Below are 18,535 nucleotides of genomic sequence, written 5' to 3'. Positions count from 1 at the left end.
TATGGGCCTAGTGTGGTGGGCAGAAGTCTGCCATTCTGCCAACGGGTTCTGCCAAACCGGTTCTGCCCGGCAGGTGGCAGAATTCTGCGGGCAGAATCCGGCAGAATGTCAAACTACAAAGGATCACAGAAGGCCGTGGTTAATGGCAAGCCAATTTGTCGACGTCATGCACACATGCACACCAATGCCCAGCCAGGCATCAACATCGATGTAGCTGCTGACCTAGAAGCCAATTTTGCGTGGGCGCCACCACTCGCACCTCAGACTCAGAACATCGATGATGATCTTGCGGGTCCTGAATCCATATCACTTGACGAGATTGACGCTGCATTTGCACTACTGGAACGCGAGAAAGAAGCCATGGAACGATAGCCGGTTGACGGAAATGAAGTGTTGAAGTTTACGATTTTGCGGAATTGGAGCATGTTGACCAAGGTCTTGCACCAAAATCTGTTGACGACGAGTTGATCACACCTCACACGGCAACGGACAGTGGGATGTGGACGCACTGATGTCTTCTAATGGTGTTTCCTACTTACTATACATTGTCATCATACACATAGCTTTGAAAATTTTGCCAAGCAGCAGAAGTTGGTGGTTCTGCCGGTTCTGCCGGCACAATTACTCGCAAACACAGCACGCAATCATTATGTAATCACTGGCAGCCGAGTAACAAGCTGACTCAGGTCGAGCGGAGTCTTATTTAAAACCGGTCTGGGCTCCCCTCTTCTATTTCTAGATTCTCGTGGTTGTGACTAGTCCCCAGTTTCTGCCTCACTTGTTATCGCAAAATTAGACGACACGTTCACCAATTCTTAAACGCCAAGGACATTGGCAACTTGTTCACATAGTTCTCGTTTCCTAAAACGTTTAATAGGTGCTATGAGCGAGAGAACAAAAAGATATTCAGGAAAAGTTCATATAGCAGCCCTGCTTCAGAACTTGAACTTTCACCGCTCGCCTTTAAATTTGCGTTTGACATTCTGATAGCTGAAGCACTATCCCTTGAAGTATGCCCGCCGCTCATGGGAAATCTGACGCCGCGGTGGAAGAGGAAGTCGCTCTCGGTTATGATGTCTTGTCTCAAGTCAGTCGTGCAGAAGGCATCGGGAGGGACTATCAGCTCAAGTGTAATCTCAGTAAGCAAGGAACTTTTATTTTTTATTTTCATGTACCGGTTGGCGACTTGTTGCTCATTTAATCAGTCAATAGATGTTTTCAAGAAGAGTGCGTTGAGCACAGTCACAGTCTTGTGGTATATAACCCAAGCCCATTCTGCCGAACAGGATTGGCTTTGGTCGCTATCAATGGCAGCTCTTTGCTATTACTGGTCTAGGATGGCTCGCAGACAGTGAGATAAGAGTTGCGTGTATCGCACGTGTTTCATCTAATTGGTTGCTGCTACTAGATCTCTGGCTGCAAGGTTTGGCAATCGTACTTCCACAGGTACAACAGGAGCTTAACCCGGTTCGGGTCGAGTACGCTGTCCTAGCAGAATTCGCTGGATTGATTGTTGGCGCCACAACATGGGGCATTATGGCCGACCTTGTCGGAAGAATATTATCTTTCAATGTAAGTCATGCACTGAAAGTCGTGTGGGAAACTTTTTGATTGTCGACTAAAAGATTACACTGTTTCTCGCCGGCCTCTTTGGATTGGCAGCAGCAGGTGCACCCAATTTTGTGATATTTTGTTCCCTTATAGCGTGTATGGGCTTTGGCATCGGCGGCAAGTGAGCACATCTGTGTCTGTATGGGAAAAAATGGATCTAATCACACTCGACATCGCTGTTGGTATTTGCAGTTTACCTGTTGATGGTAAGTAATGTTCTGACCAAGAGACACCCTCAAAATTTATCATTCATGCACCTGAAGGCGCCTTGTATCTGGAACATATTCCACAGTCTCATCAGGTGCGTCATTGGCCGCGATATTTCATCAGAGTTTAGGTATTTAATCTCCGACTCCTAGTGGACTTTAACTCTTCTGTCGGTCTGGTGGGCGTTAGGACAATTGGTAGCATCTTTAATCAGTTGGGCTTTCATTGCCAACTTCTCCTGTAACCCGTCGATACCAAGTGGCCAGTGCGCCAAATCTGCCAACATGGGATGGCGATACACATTGTAGGTCGCGTCTTAGTGACATCGTAGTATGCAAGATTGATGCTGACGCCCGTCTCTAGGTATACCCTGTATGTTTTACATCAACTGCATCTGTTCTACCTAATTCCTCTACTTAGCGGGGCTTTGACGTTCTTGATGTTTATATGTCGCTTCTTTGTTTTTGATGTGCAGGAGTCGTCGAAATTTCTGGTGGCGCAAGGTCGTGACGAAGAAGCCATTAAGGTTTTAACATAGTGCTACTGATTGTCGTCGGGCTCAGCGGAATGTCTCTGCAGGTCCTGGAACACATTGCAAGGCGTAACGGTAGGACTATCACACTCAAACTCGAAGATCTGCAGGCAATATCTGGTGACACAACATCTAAGCCGGTACCAAATTTGTCCACTAGCGTCTGGAATTCCTTTTCTAAAATGTCGCTGTACGTCGTCTGCCCTGACATTATATCAGCTGCTGAGTCCGCTGCAGCTCGCACGTCCGTCCGCTCTTTTCTAACAGGCGCTTGGTAATTAACACGACCCTTATCATCGTTATCTGGGGGTATGTACCTAAAGAATTGCGTGTGTTCGCCCGTGTTGACTTGTGGATGTTCAGTTTAATTGGCATCGCATACCCACTCTTCAATGCCTACCTCCCACTTTATCTTTCCGCACAAGGTTCGGCATCCGGTTCGTCAAGCGTGAGTGAGACATACCGCAACTACTCGATCGTATCCGTCCTTGGCATCCCCGGGTCTCTCATTGCCTGTGCGACCGTTGACTATACTCGTGGCTCTGGTCGGTGGCTCGTAGGGGGACGGAAACTTGTGTTGGCCGTGTCAACTATGCTGACTGGACTCTTCCTCTTCTTGTTCACAACGAGCAAGACGACGGCTGCAGTGCTCGGATATTCTTGTGCTTCTGGTCTTACCCAGTGCGTACTCAACACTAACCTCATAAACCGCATATACTGACAACATACACCCAGGAATGCGGTGCGGTTGACTTACTGAGTTGAGTATCATGCACTAATTCTTCCCCTTTAGATGTATGGAGTCTTGTATGCGTATGTGAGTGATATACTGGAGGAGCTGCCCAAGATCCTGAAATGTGACCCCAAACCGTGTAGACCCCAGAGGTCTTCCCGGCACCTCACCGTGGGACGGGCGACGCACTCTGTTCTGCGCTGAACCGCATCGGCGGACTTATTGCCCCTCTTATCAAGATTGCCACAACACCGCTCAGTGGCAATACATCAGCAAACACGGCAAATGGGTGCGTCGTGATCGCATCCATCCTGATCGAGCTGATAATGGCTTTTGTATTTTGCAGTCCTGTCTTTGTGTCTGCTGCATTATTTATGGTTGCAGCCATCTTGACGATATTACTTCCTATCGAAGTGAGTCAGTCGATCCCGTGATTTGTATGCGCCTGATATCTCATTTTATAGACTGCGGGCAAGATGGCTTTATGAGTCTCACGCACACGGTATACTCCAATGTCAGGTTTGGACCCATAATGATTCGAATTTCGTGTCTAGTCGTATAATTAAAACATACAATGAATGATCTATTTATGATCAATCGCAAATCAATCGAGACAGTGCAAAAAAGACAAAACAAAAGCAAAACAAGTAAAGGAAATAAAACAACAACATAAGTCAAAGTAGCACATACATTGGTCATACAGTAACGAACAAGCAAATTATCCTTGATATTTCTTGATTAAGTCCCTGAGACGCGCCTGACCAAATCCAAGGTCACCAGGGGTGCGAGTAACTCTGGGAATGGGAGTCTTAACAACACTTCTAAGATTTGACGTCGTCTCCGAAATCATTGGAGGTAGAGGACGGGATGCTGGGGTCCTGGGGTTGGGTGATGCACGAGCAAGAGAAGCAGTAGATGAAAGCATGGGTACAGCATGAGACGATGAAATGACAGCAGGAACTGTTGTTGCTTTTGTGGCCTTCCCGCGTCCCTCCCTGCTCGTATCGGCCGGACCCTGAGTTTGCGATGTTGACAGTGGGGACCTGACGGATAATTTTCCACCATGGTTAACAGGTTTTCTCAAGGGCCGAGAAGCCTCATTTTTCTTCGCCTGTATCTGAGTCGTATCTGCTTTTGCGGCCCATAGCGAAGCAACTTCAGTGACCCTGCCGCCTTTCCCTCCGCGTGCAGAGCAGATGTTATATTTCACCTCTGGGCTAGGTGGTTTAGGGGAATGACGTGAGTGATGAGGCGATAAGAAATGATGAGTAACTGTGGATATGGGATCAGCCCTTGTTATGTCAGGGGATTTCGATCCTGCGAGCGGGGCATTCAAAAGAGAGCCAATAGGTGTTACAGTGGTTGACTGGCCCGTGGACATCCTTCTCAAGATTGGACCCGGTGCCAACAACTCTGCGGCGGGATTTTTCTTTCCTGCATCAAAGCTACTATGCACATCTTCTGGTGCAGGCGCAGTAGAGTGTCCAGTGCCAGCAGCCTTGAGCGTAGAAATAGTCACGAAGCCAGATGAACGTGGGTTGGGAGCTGCAGAAACGTCGTTGTCGAATGGTATTCCTCCAAGTTCTTGATCGCCTGACAATGGTAACAGGTCTTCTGACAATGACGGTGGGGCAAAAGGCTTGTTGTCAGTGATGGGAACGAAGTGGGATGCAGTGGGCGACACCATAGATAACGAATCATCCACAAGCGGTGGGCTTGTATCAATCTCCCCTAGCCATGCTGCAATCCGCCCTTTGACCTCACTACGCAGTTTCCGCATATCACCCACCTTGCCTCTCTTCCGCTCCCGCTTCTGCGCAACCTGCCTCTCATCATCCTCATCATTATGTTTGCTCTTTACTTTTCCCCGTCCCCTCTGCGTGCGCACCTCGCGTTCATCATCACTTTGACTGTGACGGCCACCTCGGTGCTGTGTTCTCTCGTCTGAATCATGATCCTGCTCTTGCTCCTGCTCCCGCTCGTCCTCGTCACCTCGCAGGAAAGCGTCACGATCCGCAAGCGTCAGGCTCGATATGGTACTGTCATTCACACCCGCGGGAGCCCCACTGGCCGGAATCTTAATTGGCTGCACCACGCTGCACACATCCGGGCGCAGCTCACCTACGTCCTGGCGGCGCGTCCCTACCTCTGCGAGTAGGCGCCGCTCGAGGGCGTCCAAGCCGCTCTCCTGCGGGGAGCCCTTGACATACTTGGTGCTCAGGCCAGATAACTCACACGGTGCACGCGGGAACTTGACAGGAGTTATAGCTGCGAGTGGTGGCATCGGTGGAGGGGGGCAAGCAGATTCCAACTCAGGCTTGGGCGCAGAGCAACCAGGAACAGTAATATCGGAAAATGCTGCCTGGACGTGCTGTTGAACGCGTAATGGTCGTTTACCAGATGGAACAGGAGGGCTAGGGAACATCTTATCCACGTTCGAGTCTACGTTTGCCGCGCACTTTGGAAGATCTGCGCTTAGATCGCCGCTATGCCTGCCGACTTCGTCTGCCATGCGTTCCAGGGCACACACATTTTCGCTGCGTGGAGACGGGCCTGAGTAGGACTGTTTTGGTGATGGGATGGGGCGTGGTGAGTGTAATGCACCTTGAGAGTCGTAAGGATTAGGAAGCGTGGAAATCTGAATTGCACCAAGATACGGGCGACCAGGGGACACGTGTTGAGCAGAGGGCTGAGGTAAGGAAAACCTGTGCGATAGTGGTGAGACTGAGCGGTGTCGAGAGGATAGACGCAGCGTTTGAGAGATGCGAGATGCACGAGTGCCTTTGCCCTCTTCCGAATCTGCGAGGTACTGAGGGCTGCTTTCGGCAGCTTGTGGAGGGTGATATGAAATAGGTGGATGAGGCAGCAGAAGATGAGCTACTGATGTAGGAAGTCCTGATGGTAAGCTTGTATCATAATACGGCATCTGGGAGTGAGGTTCGGCTGATGCTGGTCGAGGTGGTGGTGGTGTATAGTGTTGGAAGTGTGGATTAGATGAAAGTAAATCCCGAGGATAATACTGCTCCGAAAATGCAGGGGTGAAAGGCTTATAATCTGCACTTAGAGACAGTGGTGGCCAGTACGTATGTAGTGGGTCGTATTGCTGTGATGAAAAATGAGGATCCACGTAGGAAGCACCAGGAGGCGGTGGGAGCAGATAAGCGTGTGTAGGAGGTGATGCATACGGCTGTGGTGAAGTGGCAGGGATGGCGTAGGGTGGCGCGTGTGCATTAGGTACGGCCAAAGGATGGTGAATGACCAGCGGAATTGTGATTATGACAGGTTCGCTGGAGGTACTTGATCAAAGCGTTGCCCAGGAATAAGAGTGACACAACGCACCTCCCAACAGGCATATCGATCCGGAGTCTCAGGCTACAGCGAACTTCAAACAAACAATCAGTTGTGTTTCCATTCTCACCGACGCGAGCACCACCACGAGATCCACGGGAAGACCGAGGGATATTAATCACCAAGTTGGCAACGCCCTCAATGCCAGGGGGGACCATATACTCGTGACCCCTGAACTCGACCTCGGTGACTGTGTCGGTTATCTTAAATGTATCCTTATCCACAGAAGGTGACGATAGTCGAAGTTCACGGGAAAGTGTGAGTGTAACCCCACATGTCTGCAAGAGTTATGCTAAGTTAATCCCATAAAAAACAAGAACCAGCACAACGAACCCAGTTGAGTGAATGATTCTTCAGCTGTAACTCGACGCAAGCGACCTCTCCAGCAATGATGGGACCATTCGTGACAAAAGCTTGGGCCCAAATGTTTCCGCCCTCGGTGACAGCAAAACCTTGAGGGCGTTTCGACGGTGCTCGTATATCACAATATTCGACTACATTGACGTATTGATGATCAGTCACGAGGCGTTTCTCTCCTCTCCAAGCAACGCCAACGCTCGCTCGTATTTCATATCGTATTTGGGCAGGACCGAATGATATTGAGGCAGGGGACGAGGGTGGGAGGGGAAAGCGAAAGAAAAATGTAGTGAGACCACGACGTGCAGGGTAGTAATGGGCCGGAAGGTGCGATTCTCCTGGAGGATCGAAGTCAGATTGGATCGCATTCGACGGCGGGAGTCCTGGCCCTTGAAATAGTCTGCGAGAATGAATAAAGGTGGAAGTGCCCGAGTGGTCACGAGACGTAATTTCTGGATTATGCATTAAGCATTAGTTTATGCGATAATGAATGGAATAAACAAACCTTGGACGGCGAATAATTCGACCATCATAAGACCAATTCCAAGACCGCAATCACCATCACCGCGACATTCGACTTCCATTTTTCCAGAAATATTATTGCCGGCCACAAATATGGGGTCGGATAGCGTCAGGGACACCTTGACCTTGGAGTGATGTGGCGAAGCATTCATAGGCACTGGACGAGATTGAAGCGCCATGTTGTGATTTTTTGGCTGGGATATGAATAACAAGGAGAGCTGAGAAACAAGTAGCTGATAAGATCAAGCAGGTAGAGATAGTGGCAGGTACCAGAAACAACGATGGTGTGGCAGTGGATGATTACCCAGGTGAGAGGTACGACCGAAATGCGCCATGATGGGCGACATGGCAAGTAAGCAGTGAAATTATACGAAGGTCATGATGTTCCTGCTAATAAAATTTTGAGTTGTTTCAGCTCGGTTTCAGCTTAGACAGCCTGAGTGTCTTCTCGTAGTAGTAGTGGTCAAGCCTCGAGGCACCCAGAAATGTACAGTGGGTGTTTGGCCTTATTAGGATGAGAAGCCTAATATACTTGCTTAGTAACATTCAATACAGGGGCGGAAGTGCTCACAGTTGAACTTAACTAGCGCAAAACTAGCGGAGGCATGACTAGGAGACGGTCAGTGCTGTAACGTCGATTCATCCGACAAAAAGTTTTCCGGGGAGCGCTTATGTGTTTTATCGTCATGTAGCGATGGGCAATTGAGAGTCTGTGAGACAGTCACCCGGGCCAGCCTTGCCCGTATCTATCAGATCCGAGTGCAACTCATCCATACTATGAAGTACTCATACATTTCCGTCCCTACTTCGAAAACTTCTGCCGGCCTGGTGCAAACAAGAACAGTTCAACCATTTGTATGCTTATAAGCATAACAAGTATGAATAAGTACAACCTCGCGTCATCTTCATGCTGTTTCCTCTTTTGTTTCAGCCGCCTTCTTACCGGAATACAACTCGACACTGCCCTCTTCAGACCCTGCTGTCGGCTCAATATTGGTTTCCTCCATTTCGTCAGATACAGTCGCTGAGAATGCCATAGTCGTATGTGCTGCAATAGCTCGTGTATGCTCCGAAGTGATTGCCCGCCCCCTTGCTACACGGATGATGATAAGCAATTGGGCGATGCCCTAAAAACAAGTTAGCATCAGGTACACAAATAACACAATTTGCCGTGTGCTTACCTGGACATGGCTGATAGACAGGAAACATAGATTGGAGACATTGCTATGCATACCGAAGGAAACTATGAAAACAATGGCGTAGGCAATGTATGCCATAGCGGACTCGACGACCATGAGGACGACGGTGTCATAGGTGCTAGAATCATATTCCCGTATGATCTGCTTCATCAGGCCTCGCATGGAGAGCAAACGACTCGTCACGAGGACGGAGTAGATGACAGTGAGCCCAACCTCGAGGGAGAGGTAGGCCAGTTCGGTATTGATATCGTAGAATATGGCACCAGCGCTCGACTCGATCAAGACAAGAATAGCCATTGCTGCTCAAGATGTCAGTGACCACTGTCATTCGACAGACAGTGAATCGTACCAGTCATGGCAATGTAGAGGATGATCATCGGGACCATCACGTATCTTGCCCAATTCCATATTACAAAACATCGGTAAAGCTAAAGTATTCCAAGAATCAGGCCTCCACCTGTCCAAGAAGACGAACAATTGAGCTCACAAGTAGGGCTTGCATAAACCACTCCATGACTAAGTAACTGGATGAAACTGTCAACACAGTTTGCACATGGGTGGGAAAAGGAACTTTACCAGGAAATCGCCACGACGTTGATAGAATAATTCATCTCATCCTCAATCAGTGCGGATGGACCACCAGGCGCATCCCGAAGGTCTATCCAGATCATCTGCGTGTATTTTGCGTTCCCAGCGAAACCTATCGTCCCCAATACAAACGTTATAAATATGTAGGCAAGGAGAGTCAAGCGACTGTCTGCAATCTTCCCCCCATGTCGAGGCCGTTGCATGAGAGCGATCGCAGCTTGCACCGTAAGGATGAAGAATCCGCCTGTTGCGGTACAAGAGTCATTTTCCAAATTTCCATACTATGTAGACTAAAAACGCACCGTAGGATACTGCTCCTAACATCATTCCATCGAGACGAGATCGCTCAAGCCACAGATTTGTCGATGCGGTGTCGGATGACATGACACAAATTTTGATCGCGGACAAGTTAAAAGGAGGACTCAGACAACCAGACCGAGTGCTAGATACGTCCTATCCAATGGTGAAGATAGCCAAGACAGTCAGGGACGAGTGGGGAAGAACTTCCTAAGAAGCCGTGGTTATAAAGAGACTTGAGACAGATTCAGAATAGAATGAACGAACATTTCCGCTTGAGAGTCGAGACCCGACAAGTATCGACACTCTGAGTAGAACATTCCCAACGTGATGAGTGTCGCTCTCATCCCTGGAATGTTTTGCGACAGCGTGTTGGTCAGGTATCAAGAACTTACTTATGTTGAGCATATCCTATGATAGCGGTGCGAGATTCAGAGTGGGGTGGCTTCGCTGGGCATAACGGCGTCCACTACCGGACCGGTCGACCTCGCACTGGTGCCATTGGTACGGTAGCAGTACCACATGCCAATGACGAGACGGCTTACGATGATTGGTCAAATCATACTACAGTGCGAAATGAGTGTGTTATCATCACAACACTTTCACTGTGAAAATTAGTACATATGTAGTAGGAGCGACAGTGAAGAAAAAACAAGGTGTAGGGGACGAATAACAGAGAGGAAATCATTTTCGGCTCCGGTACCTTTAATTGAGGGCACAAAGTAGAACCGTGTTCCCCACACACACGCGCACATGTTTACAACACGAACAGCGCGGTCGCATAGATACACGCGTCGTGTCTCTACAGGAGTCTTGTAGTATGCATAAAAGCCAAGTTCAAGTTCAACTCTAAGTGAACCTCGTATCATATTTATACTATCCGTCCTGTTAGCATCAACAGAGCTACATTGGTTCCCTCTGGTGCGAATGCAGTCCCCGAGAATGCTAGAAACGTAGACATAGCGTTGACAGTTCGTATGTAGCAATTGCCTGCCCCGTGCTACACGAATAATAATGAGCAATGCCAAACCAGAATCGCATGAGCAGACCGTGGGAACCTCGAAAAAGGGTGTAACTGACTGGATGTAGGTTTTTCCGTAGTTTTGCCTCCATCAAGTGCTTCGTTGTCTGTCCGATTAATGCCTTCCCAGAATGAAGAAAGGTTTGAATAAGTTTTTGGGAGATTTGGTTGAGCCTTATGTGCCATCTACAGGAGTGATGCAGCTGCTAGGTGCCTCGCACCTGTATGACCCTCCATTGTCGCACGAGGTCATACTCTAATTGGTCTCAAGTCTGCAGATAATCACTCAGGAACCGGTCCTCGAAATATGGACTGGGGGACCTTGAACGATCAAGCAAAAAACCTCATGAGCAACTACAAACAGACACATCGGGGTGAAGACATAGAAGAGGCCATCCGAATCCTTTCAGCATGGTACAGTGGCTTGCCCTCTGGCAGTGAAAATCGCGCTGCTTGCGCCAACAGCCTTGGTTTCGCGTTCTATATGCGTCTCCAGCATTTGAATAGTATTGATGACCTCGATCAAGCTGTACATTACTGGGGTATAGTTCTAGAATCATCCACTTCTGGATCACCACATTACGTCCCTTTGGTGGTTAACTTGGGAGGGATGCTTCGTAGGAGGTTCGAGTGTCATGGAAAATTCGAGGACATCGAACAAGCCATTATGATGTATAGCACCGCCACCTCCATCTGTCCTCCAGATAGCCCATATCGTCACAACCTCCTCAACAATTATGCTCTCGCAGTTTTTAGTCGGTTTGAGCAGACCGGAGACCCACAAGACCTGGATCTCTCGATTCAAACCCACCAAGAATGTCTGTCACTGCGACCACCTGGCCACTCAAGCCATTGTTCGACTTTGTCGAACCTTGCCGTCGCAATCTGTGCTCGCTATCGCCATAGAGGAAACGTGGATGATTTTACCAGTGCAATGGCCTACCACAGCCGAGCGTTGGAACTTTGTTCACCCGAAAGTCCATCTTACCCAACAATTCTCATGAATATGGGACTCTTGTTGCGTTATTCATTCCAGCGCAACGGGGACCTGCAGAACTTGAATACAGCAATAAATTTTTATCGCGTTGCACTGACGACTTGTCCTGATAATCACCCGATACGATTTTCCCTCCTCACCAACTACGCGGGTGATCTCAATCTCAGATTTACGCAGAATGAAGATATCAATGACCTCGAATATTCAATCGAGCTCTATACCAACTCCTTAGCCAATCAGTCCTCCGCACATGCACATCGCTTCTCCTCCCTCCATGGTCTCGCGATCGCTCTAATGAGTCGCTTCAAGGTTTATGGCGTTCCCGAGGATCTTGATCTCGCTATAACACACACAGCATCTTCCATGGCTTTGTGCGGACCTTCGCACCCAGAACATATTCCTGTACTTATGGTCTGGATCAATTGCCTCATCATGCGCTACAAAACGCGTGGGGATATTGCTGATCTCGATGATGCTGTTGAGCACTCTGAGGCAGCCATATGTGTCTGCCCAAGGGAGAGTGCCGACTACTTTATCCTGTTGACTCACGTTAACAATGCCCTGTCTACACGATTTTCTCGGCGACAGGACGTTCGAGATCTGAAGAAGATAATTGACTATTGCGACATAGCACTCAGAGATGTCCCAGGTCGCCACATCTCCAATCAGGTCCTTGCTATGGATCGTGCAGATGCTCTCCTACAGCGATATTTCCATGAAGGGGGCGTGGACACCCTAGAGCACGTCATTTCATTTTATCGGGACATAATGCAAGATTTATCCAGAGGTCATCAAGCCTTTCCCCGTGTCCTTATTCAACTAGCATCTGCACTCCAAGCTCGCTTTGAGCAGGGAGGGAACGCAGATGATCTTAATTGCGCAGTCAATCACTATCGCACGGCATGTGAGGTGTGCCCTCCTGGTCAGGATGACCACTATGCTGCCTTCTCGGGTCTCGGAAATACTCTCTTGCTGCGATATCAAATCTTCGGTCCCCTAGATGACCTCGATGAATGTTTAGTTCACCTGGCTCACGTTGTCGAAACCCATGCTTTGGCTACCTACCATCCAGACTATCCCAAAGGTCTTGCCAATTTTGCAAATGCCATCTTCGCCCGCTTTCAAAACCAACATGATATCACTGATCTGGACGTCGCTGTGAATTATCTGCAGGTGGCTCGGGATCATCCCAACCAATCAGAGGGACGACACATTTTGACTTTCCTCGCCACTGTACTTTCTGTTCGTTACAATGAACGCGAAGACATCGATGATTTGCACGAAAGTATAAAGGCGTTTGAGACAGCGCTTCCCATGTTTGCCTCCAATCACCCCCAGGCCCTTCATCTCCGCCAAAACCTTGCCCGCTCTTTGCAGAAGATGTATATAAAACGACAGACGATCGATGATTTGAATGCTGCGATTGCCCATTTTGAGGCATGTTTGACGATGTCGCCAGAAGGTCACCCTGACCTGCCGTTTGCGCTGAGTTCCCTAGCATGGTGTAGGCATATGCGGGCAAAAGCGGGCAAAGATGATGATGGCTTTCGGAATGCTCTCTTACTTCTTTCCAAGGCCGGTGAGAAGCTGCCCGAAGCGCATCCATCGGTTTTCCCCATTTACCAGCTGTACACGACCATTTTCAAAGATTACTACACCCTAAACAAGGACGCTTCATTTCTGGAGAAGATATTTCAGTATCACCAACTGGCCTCTAGCGCACCTGGAATCCACACATGGGATCAACTTACTGCGGCTTTGCGTTGGAGAACGGACGCCAATGAATTTCATCATATGTCGGCTCTGGAAGCATACAAAACTTCTATAAAGTTGCTTGATCGCCATATTATGGCTACTCCTACGGTTTCTGGGCGTTATAAAGCTTTGCTCAGAGGCATAATGCGTGACACGCCCTCACTCGCTGCAGATGCTACCGCCTGCGCAATCAGCGCAGGCGATCTCGAGCTAGCAGTCGAACTCTCAGAACAAGGCAGAGGCCTTCTTTGGTCCCAGATGTCTCGCTTTCGAGCAACCATTAATGATTTGCGAGTCGTTGATGACGAAGGGCGTCGACTTGCAGATGAATTCGAGTTGCTCAGTGCTGAGCTTGGGAGAAGGCAGTCTGACTCATCAGCTATCAGGACTGTCACTGAAACACTCAGACGAACACAGCAGGAGGAAGAGGCACGTCAGTATCGTCAGATCTCTTCGCAATGGGAAGCTGTAGTGAGCAAGATACGGCAAAAACAGGGATTTGCGTATTTTTTGACCCCGATGCCCTTCAAAGAGCTAAGGGCAGCTGCGGTTGCCGGCCCCATCGTCATCATCAATGCAAGCATAAAGCGATGCGATGCGATCATCATTACCAAAAATGGGCCTCCTCGACTCATTCCACTCCCTGATGCTTCGCTCGGGGGCATTGCTACCCTGTCTGGTGACTTTCGCAATGTCCTGCGGAATACTGCAGGAGTTGGAGAAGAGAACATGAGAGAAAAGCAACTTATACCTGTCTTTCGCAGGCTCTGGGATGCTGTATTGGCTCCTGTTGTTGAGGCACTTTTGACCATCGTGCCGAAAGGGTCTCGTGTTTGGTGGTGCCCAACTTCAAAACTCACTTCGCTGCCCATTCATGCTGCCGGACCATACCGCAAGGGAGCCAGCAACATGCCTAACATTTACGTTTCATCTTACACACCAACTCTTTCTGCTTTGATACGCTCAAGGCGGCAGAATGCATCTAAGGTGGCGTCGAATACTCCGTCCTTCGTTTCCATAGGTCAATCAAAACCGAATTCCGGGAGTGGAGAAAAGGAGTTGAAGGCCGTAGGAGCAGAGCTCGAGCTTGTCAAATCCCTTGTACCAGCATCAATGACATGCTCAGAGGTCTCCGGGGATGAAGGAACCGTCAGCGGGGCAATCCAAGCCTTGAAAACTAATTCATGGGTCCACCTCGCGTGCCACGGCAAGCAAGATTTTCTTCAGCCATTCGATTCGTCCTTTGCTCTCCGCGACAAGCCATTGCGGCTTTCAGACATCATACAAGCCGAGCCAGAAAACCCGGAGTTTGCTTTTCTGTCTGCTTGTCATACCGCGGTTGGAGACAAGAACGCACCTGATGAAGTCATCCATCTCGCTGCAGGGATGCAATTTTCTGGTTTCAGAGGTGTCATCGGTACAATGTGGGCGGTGGATGACAATACTGCTCGCCATATGGTGAAAGAATTCTATGGCGCAATGTTTAGCGGTAAAATCGATTGCACGAACGCAGCTAGGGCTCTGAATAAGGCTTCCAAAGCCGTTGACAAGGATAAAGTACCGATGGACCAGAGAGTCGTATTCATTCACATTGGAGCATAGCCTTCAACCGTGCAGTAGCATTAGCACTTCTGTATCTTGTATATTTTTGTGGTTCTGGCACATACGGATTCATGGTGATCGAGAGAACCGATGAGTCCTTGACATGGTGTCATGGAGTCTATCAGGGTGCGTGATCATGACACTGCTCTTCAAGACTTAGACGATACAGCTTCAACTCCGTCCACAGTACGAATCTGTTATCTGCGATGGTGAGGTGAGGTGTCGAATGAAAGCTGAGAACGGTCAAGATACTCCAATTGAGGCAGATTACTGTGCGACTCCTGTACAAAAGCCGCCACGAAGTATTACATTTGCCTTACAGAGAACTGCTCCTAACCAGGCTTGTCAATCCCTGCATGTCCTGAGCTTTCCTGGGCACAAATCGACATGGGAAGGGCAGGGGGTGTCTACTGTGTCTTCAGCTCAGCACATCAAATGTCCAGTGACACTTACGAAGCTAGGCCTGTCTTGCCGGTCAAGTAATTCATCTGCGACTTCCTCAGAATTCAAAACAATAATCTCCATGTTCAGGGCGCGAGTATATATGATATCACCTACAGCAGAGACTGTCAGGAAACTTATGCCAACCGAAAGAAGTGAAAATACTCACCATAAGTTTTCTGCATCGTAGCGTAAGGTGCATCAGCCTTGATATCGAATACATCTCCGAGAAAAGGGATCGGAGTAGGACCAGGAGGGAGGTGCTTCCTGTGGGGTGACGCCGTTCGTCTGGAGAGTGCAAGCAACGCCAGAAAGCAGATTGCCAGCGCACTGATACAGCACTCTATCAAGAGAGCCATGGTGAACTTGAGTATGCTTCACGATAAGCCATGGAAGTCCCGCGAGTTGTGTTGTGTGGAAAAAGGTTCGATCTGCGCTATAGGCTATAACTAGTAGCTAGTAAGCGTGACAGGCTGATAAAAATAAAAAGGTTATAAAAGGTTATATATACCTCAGGCACCTGCATGTACCTTCCGCTTCATGTGACAGATAAGCATCCGTTGAGGCCGAGGTGCCAAGCCAACAACCCGGCGCTGTTCTAGCTGAATCTTTCCTACTAGATTCTCTTCAGGTCTTTCACCGCTCAGCCCTTATACACTAGTACTTCTACTAGTTCTTCACGGCTTCCTCGTTTTAGAACTGAAACTGCATTGAGGTTTGTTTCCGATCCGACCACGACCGTATACTGCACGAGGACACTGCCAGTGATGGCGCCATAATGGTAGTCAATGACTACTACAATTCGCCGGGCGTCGACTCTTGTGGATTTATAATGATGATACAGTCCTGCCAGTGAGTACCAGTCTTATCAGCCCACGTCAGTAGTCTCATGACCATCATCGACAATGTCCTGGACTCTGAAGTCCTCGCTCAAAACGAGGATGCGCAAGATGAAGGAAACACTCTGTCAGCAGCGGGAGCGCCAATAGAGAAGGTAACAACCAATCACTTGTATCCGATAAATACTCACCTGGTCTGCAGAGCAATCCCTTGGGTTACAAGGTTACATTACTGTCTTCTGTTATGCTCAATATCGGGCAAATACTCGGTGCAGGAATATACTCTGTTCCAGGCGTCATAATGAATTCCGTTGGCTCGGTCGGCCTACTTTTCGTCTTCTGGCTATTGGCTCCATTATTTGCACTCGGAGGTCTTATGATCTATGGTGAATTCGCAAGTATGTTCCCAAAGAGATCTGGGGCAGAAGTTGTGTACTTGGAGCAGGCGTATCCTCGTCCACAGTTTTTGGTCCCAGTCATGTTTGCTGTAACTTCAGTCCTTCTTTCGTGCGTGCTACTACGGTTTCCATGTTGAACGAGATGTTCACGGAATTTTTTCTACGCTGACCAGTTTTAGCGCAACAAATTCTATTGTGTTTGCGCAGTACGCACTTACAGCTTTCGATGTCCCCATCACTCCCGGAAGACAATCCATTATTGCTATAGCTGTCTGTGCTGTTGGTATGGCTCGTGAGCTTCTTAAGTTTCTTGCGCCAACGTACAATCTGGAACTTAACCACGCAGTCGTCGCCTTATCAACGAAATGGTCTTTAAGAGCCGTGAACATTCTTACTGGGTTGAAGGTTCTTTCTCTTGTCTTGTGAGCGCATCGTTCACCATCTTTCATCTACTGACACATATTGTGCTTTCAGCTTGGTCTTTACGGGCGCCCTCGTACTTGGCGGTTTCACTCGCATCAGCGATCCGTATGCCAATTTCCGGTCCCCCTTCAGTGGGAGCACGACCAATCCAAATTCCTTGGCTACTGCCCTAGTCAAGACTAATTTTGCATTCGCTGGTTGGCACAACGCGTTTAATGTCATTGGGGAAGTCCATACGCGTGATCCTGTCCGCACAGTGCGCAAAGCCGGTTTACTCTCCCTGCTTTTAGTCACCTGTCTTTTTTTCTTCGTCAACGTCGCTTACGTGGCAGCAGTGCCAAAGGACGAGATAAAAAATTCTGGGCAACTCATCGCGGCTTTATTTTTCCAACGTGTATACGGAGAGAGCTTCGCGGCCCAAACCATGCCGATTATGGTTGCTTTAAGTTGCTTCGGCAACATCGTGTGTGACCTTTGTATTTTGCATGCCCGACTTACTCACAAAATACATTTCTAGATCGCTGTGGTGAGCAAAGCATTTGGAAACTACCTTTCATGATGTGAAAACTTATACTCTGCCAGACTATTGGTCAGGCACGCGTATTGCGTGAGATTGCCCGCCAGGGGCTGCTTCCGTATCCAAGATTTTTTGCATCGACCAAGCCATTCGGCACGCCGTTGGGACCCGTGTGTCTGAAGTACTTTCTCACAGTCTTCGTGATAGTCGCCCTCCCAGCTCGAGATGCATTCAACTTCTTGTTGGATTTGTCTTCTTATCCGAATTTAGTAGGTATTTTATTCCACCGCGGCGTATTATGTGATCAACAAGTCACAGGTGTTCCATGTTGCAACTGCTATAGGATTGTGGCTTCTTCGAAGGAGGCGAGCGCTTGCTGGCCTTGTACCTTCGAAGTATCGTGCGAGGAATATTTACGTTTCCCTTTACCTCCTCAGCGCAGTATTTCTTCTCATAATGCCCTGGTATTGTCCTACCGAATCAACGCCTTGAACTAGCACTGATTTTTTCGACAAGGATACCACCGGAACCTGGTCATAGCGACGTGTCTTTCTGGTACGCAACGTGAGTCTAATGCTGTCGCATTTTAGGTCCACATCTGACTATGTCCATCATTCAGTTACTGTGTGGTGGGTCTGTGTGTTCTTGCGGTATGTACATCGCTTACAACGTGACTCCATATAAATCTGACCCTTTATAGGTGTGCGGAATCTATTACTGGCTGTGGATTATCGTCTTGCCATGGCTAGGGGGATATACCATCGTAGAGGAGGTGGAACGGTTGGAGGACGGCGCGTTGACTACACGGTTGACACGCAAATATCATCCTTCAGTTGCAAACGTTGATAATGGAGAGCAACAACCGCTCATTTTCAGTACTTGATGGGCTGAAATAATTGTAGTAATACCCTATAATCTGATGCTAAAACTCATGAATTCTTATATCAGTGGCTGATATCGAAAGTCTTCTTGATCAACCAAGCGGTCTTTGATTATTTGCTCTGGTGGATCCTGTGAAAACAACAGGATCTCGTCGGATGTTGTAACTTCTTGACCTGCTGCGCACTCGGACGCTATTTAGTGGCCGGATGCATCAGTTGCTGATGAACATTTCCTCTGGTGGCACTAGGAGCAGTGCGGTGTTTGCA

The 18,535-nt window shown here is 48.6% G+C and overlaps 7 protein-coding genes across 7 annotated transcripts; 4 read left to right on the top strand and 3 right to left on the bottom strand.

Annotated features, from left to right (window-relative positions):
* Positions 1–105: 105 nt before the first annotated feature.
* Positions 106–564, top strand: F5147DRAFT_837462 (uncharacterized protein; the record flags this gene model as incomplete). The annotated part of the gene is made up of 2 exons (XM_041444074.1): positions 106–138; positions 193–564. 2 exons carry the CDS (start codon positions 106–108, stop codon positions 370–372), a joined length of 213 nt encoding a protein of 70 aa, XP_041292087.1. The 3' UTR covers positions 373–564.
* A 191-nt stretch (positions 565–755) lies between these two features.
* F5147DRAFT_698074 (major facilitator superfamily domain-containing protein) lies at positions 756–3,673 on the top strand. Its single transcript, XM_041437533.1, has 18 exons — positions 756–1,139; positions 1,206–1,227; positions 1,287–1,351; positions 1,409–1,572; positions 1,626–1,732; positions 1,804–1,817; positions 1,875–1,912; positions 1,971–2,122; positions 2,182–2,190; positions 2,239–2,344; positions 2,398–2,540; positions 2,588–2,659; positions 2,714–3,031; positions 3,086–3,092; positions 3,144–3,167; positions 3,227–3,372; positions 3,430–3,496; positions 3,548–3,673. The coding sequence occupies exons 1-18, from the start codon at positions 1,013–1,015 to the stop codon at positions 3,569–3,571; spliced, it is 1,605 nt and encodes a 534-aa protein (XP_041292086.1). The 5' UTR covers positions 756–1,012; the 3' UTR covers positions 3,572–3,673.
* F5147DRAFT_636760 (uncharacterized protein) lies at positions 3,674–7,783 on the bottom strand. Its single transcript, XM_041432919.1, has 4 exons — positions 7,294–7,783; positions 6,765–7,240; positions 6,423–6,709; positions 3,674–6,370 (listed from the first exon to the last, which is right to left on the bottom strand). The coding sequence occupies exons 1-4, from the start codon at positions 7,487–7,489 to the stop codon at positions 3,802–3,804; spliced, it is 3,528 nt and encodes a 1,175-aa protein (XP_041292085.1). The 5' UTR covers positions 7,490–7,783; the 3' UTR covers positions 3,674–3,801.
* A 286-nt stretch (positions 7,784–8,069) lies between these two features.
* On the bottom strand, positions 8,070–9,498 carry F5147DRAFT_613527 (uncharacterized protein). Its single transcript, XM_041432482.1, has 6 exons — positions 9,400–9,498; positions 9,086–9,341; positions 8,997–9,033; positions 8,859–8,937; positions 8,492–8,808; positions 8,070–8,437 (listed from the first exon to the last, which is right to left on the bottom strand). Exons 1-6 carry the CDS (start codon positions 9,479–9,481, stop codon positions 8,216–8,218), a joined length of 993 nt encoding a protein of 330 aa, XP_041292084.1. The 5' UTR covers positions 9,482–9,498; the 3' UTR covers positions 8,070–8,215.
* Positions 9,499–12,157: 2,659 nt separating this feature from the next.
* On the top strand, positions 12,158–14,770 carry F5147DRAFT_698032 (CHAT domain-containing protein; the record flags this gene model as incomplete). The annotated part of the gene is made up of 1 exon (XM_041437532.1): positions 12,158–14,770. Exon 1 carries the CDS (start codon positions 12,181–12,183, stop codon positions 14,767–14,769), a length of 2,589 nt encoding a protein of 862 aa, XP_041292083.1. The 5' UTR covers positions 12,158–12,180.
* A 197-nt stretch (positions 14,771–14,967) lies between these two features.
* F5147DRAFT_210382 (uncharacterized protein) lies at positions 14,968–15,696 on the bottom strand. The gene is made up of 3 exons (XM_041428613.1): positions 15,380–15,696; positions 15,223–15,323; positions 14,968–15,176 (listed from the first exon to the last, which is right to left on the bottom strand). The coding sequence occupies exons 1-3, from the start codon at positions 15,567–15,569 to the stop codon at positions 15,102–15,104; spliced, it is 366 nt and encodes a 121-aa protein (XP_041292082.1). The 5' UTR covers positions 15,570–15,696; the 3' UTR covers positions 14,968–15,101.
* A 621-nt stretch (positions 15,697–16,317) lies between these two features.
* F5147DRAFT_698022 (amino acid/polyamine transporter I) lies at positions 16,318–18,337 on the top strand. The gene is made up of 10 exons (XM_041437531.1): positions 16,318–16,556; positions 16,621–16,739; positions 16,794–16,869; positions 16,922–17,333; positions 17,388–17,396; positions 17,453–17,656; positions 17,706–17,851; positions 17,904–17,951; positions 18,007–18,037; positions 18,088–18,337. Exons 1-10 carry the CDS (start codon positions 16,351–16,353, stop codon positions 18,268–18,270), a joined length of 1,434 nt encoding a protein of 477 aa, XP_041292081.1. The 5' UTR covers positions 16,318–16,350; the 3' UTR covers positions 18,271–18,337.
* Positions 18,338–18,535: the final 198 nt, after the last annotated feature.

This window comes from Suillus discolor (genome assembly GCF_016758755.1).
Source record: "Suillus discolor strain FC423 chromosome Unknown F5147scaffold_32, whole genome shotgun sequence".
In the NCBI taxonomy this organism is placed as follows: Eukaryota; Fungi; Basidiomycota; class Agaricomycetes; order Boletales; family Suillaceae; genus Suillus; species Suillus discolor.
This window is presented reverse-complemented; position numbering and strand designations above follow the sequence as displayed.

Coding starts and splice junctions, on each gene's coding strand:
- F5147DRAFT_613527 (XM_041432482.1), bottom strand. CDS start 9,481: ATGTCATCCGACACCGCATCGACAAATCTGTGGCTTGAGCGATCTCGT. Junction 8,938..8,996: donor GGTTTATGCAAGCCCTACTT/GTGAGCTCAATT, acceptor GGAATACTTTAG/CTTTACCGATGTTTTGTAAT. Junction 8,809..8,858: donor CCTCTACATTGCCATGACTG/GTACGATTCACT, acceptor CATCTTGAGCAG/CAATGGCTATTCTTGTCTTG.
- F5147DRAFT_636760 (XM_041432919.1), bottom strand. CDS start 7,489: ATGGCGCTTCAATCTCGTCCAGTGCCTATGAATGCTTCGCCACATCAC. Junction 6,710..6,764: donor AGAATCATTCACTCAACTGG/GTTCGTTGTGCT, acceptor TAACTCTTGCAG/ACATGTGGGGTTACACTCAC. Junction 6,371..6,422: donor ATCGATATGCCTGTTGGGAG/GTGCGTTGTGTC, acceptor AAGTACCTCCAG/CGAACCTGTCATAATCACAA.
- F5147DRAFT_698022 (XM_041437531.1), top strand. CDS start 16,351: ATGAATTCCGTTGGCTCGGTCGGCCTACTTTTCGTCTTCTGGCTATTG. Junction 17,852..17,903: donor TTTCTTCTCATAATGCCCTG/GTATTGTCCTAC, acceptor TTTTTCGACAAG/GATACCACCGGAACCTGGTC. Junction 18,038..18,087: donor TGGGTCTGTGTGTTCTTGCG/GTATGTACATCG, acceptor GACCCTTTATAG/GTGTGCGGAATCTATTACTG.
- F5147DRAFT_210382 (XM_041428613.1), bottom strand. CDS start 15,569: ATGGCTCTCTTGATAGAGTGCTGTATCAGTGCGCTGGCAATCTGCTTT. Junction 15,324..15,379: donor TACGATGCAGAAAACTTATG/GTGAGTATTTTC, acceptor TCTCTGCTGTAG/GTGATATCATATATACTCGC. Junction 15,177..15,222: donor GGCAAGACAGGCCTAGCTTC/GTAAGTGTCACT, acceptor AAGACACAGTAG/ACACCCCCTGCCCTTCCCAT.
- F5147DRAFT_698074 (XM_041437533.1), top strand. CDS start 1,013: ATGCCCGCCGCTCATGGGAAATCTGACGCCGCGGTGGAAGAGGAAGTC. Junction 1,140..1,205: donor TCAGCTCAAGTGTAATCTCA/GTAAGCAAGGAA, acceptor TCATTTAATCAG/TCAATAGATGTTTTCAAGAA. Junction 1,352..1,408: donor TCTAGGATGGCTCGCAGACA/GTGAGATAAGAG, acceptor TGCTGCTACTAG/ATCTCTGGCTGCAAGGTTTG.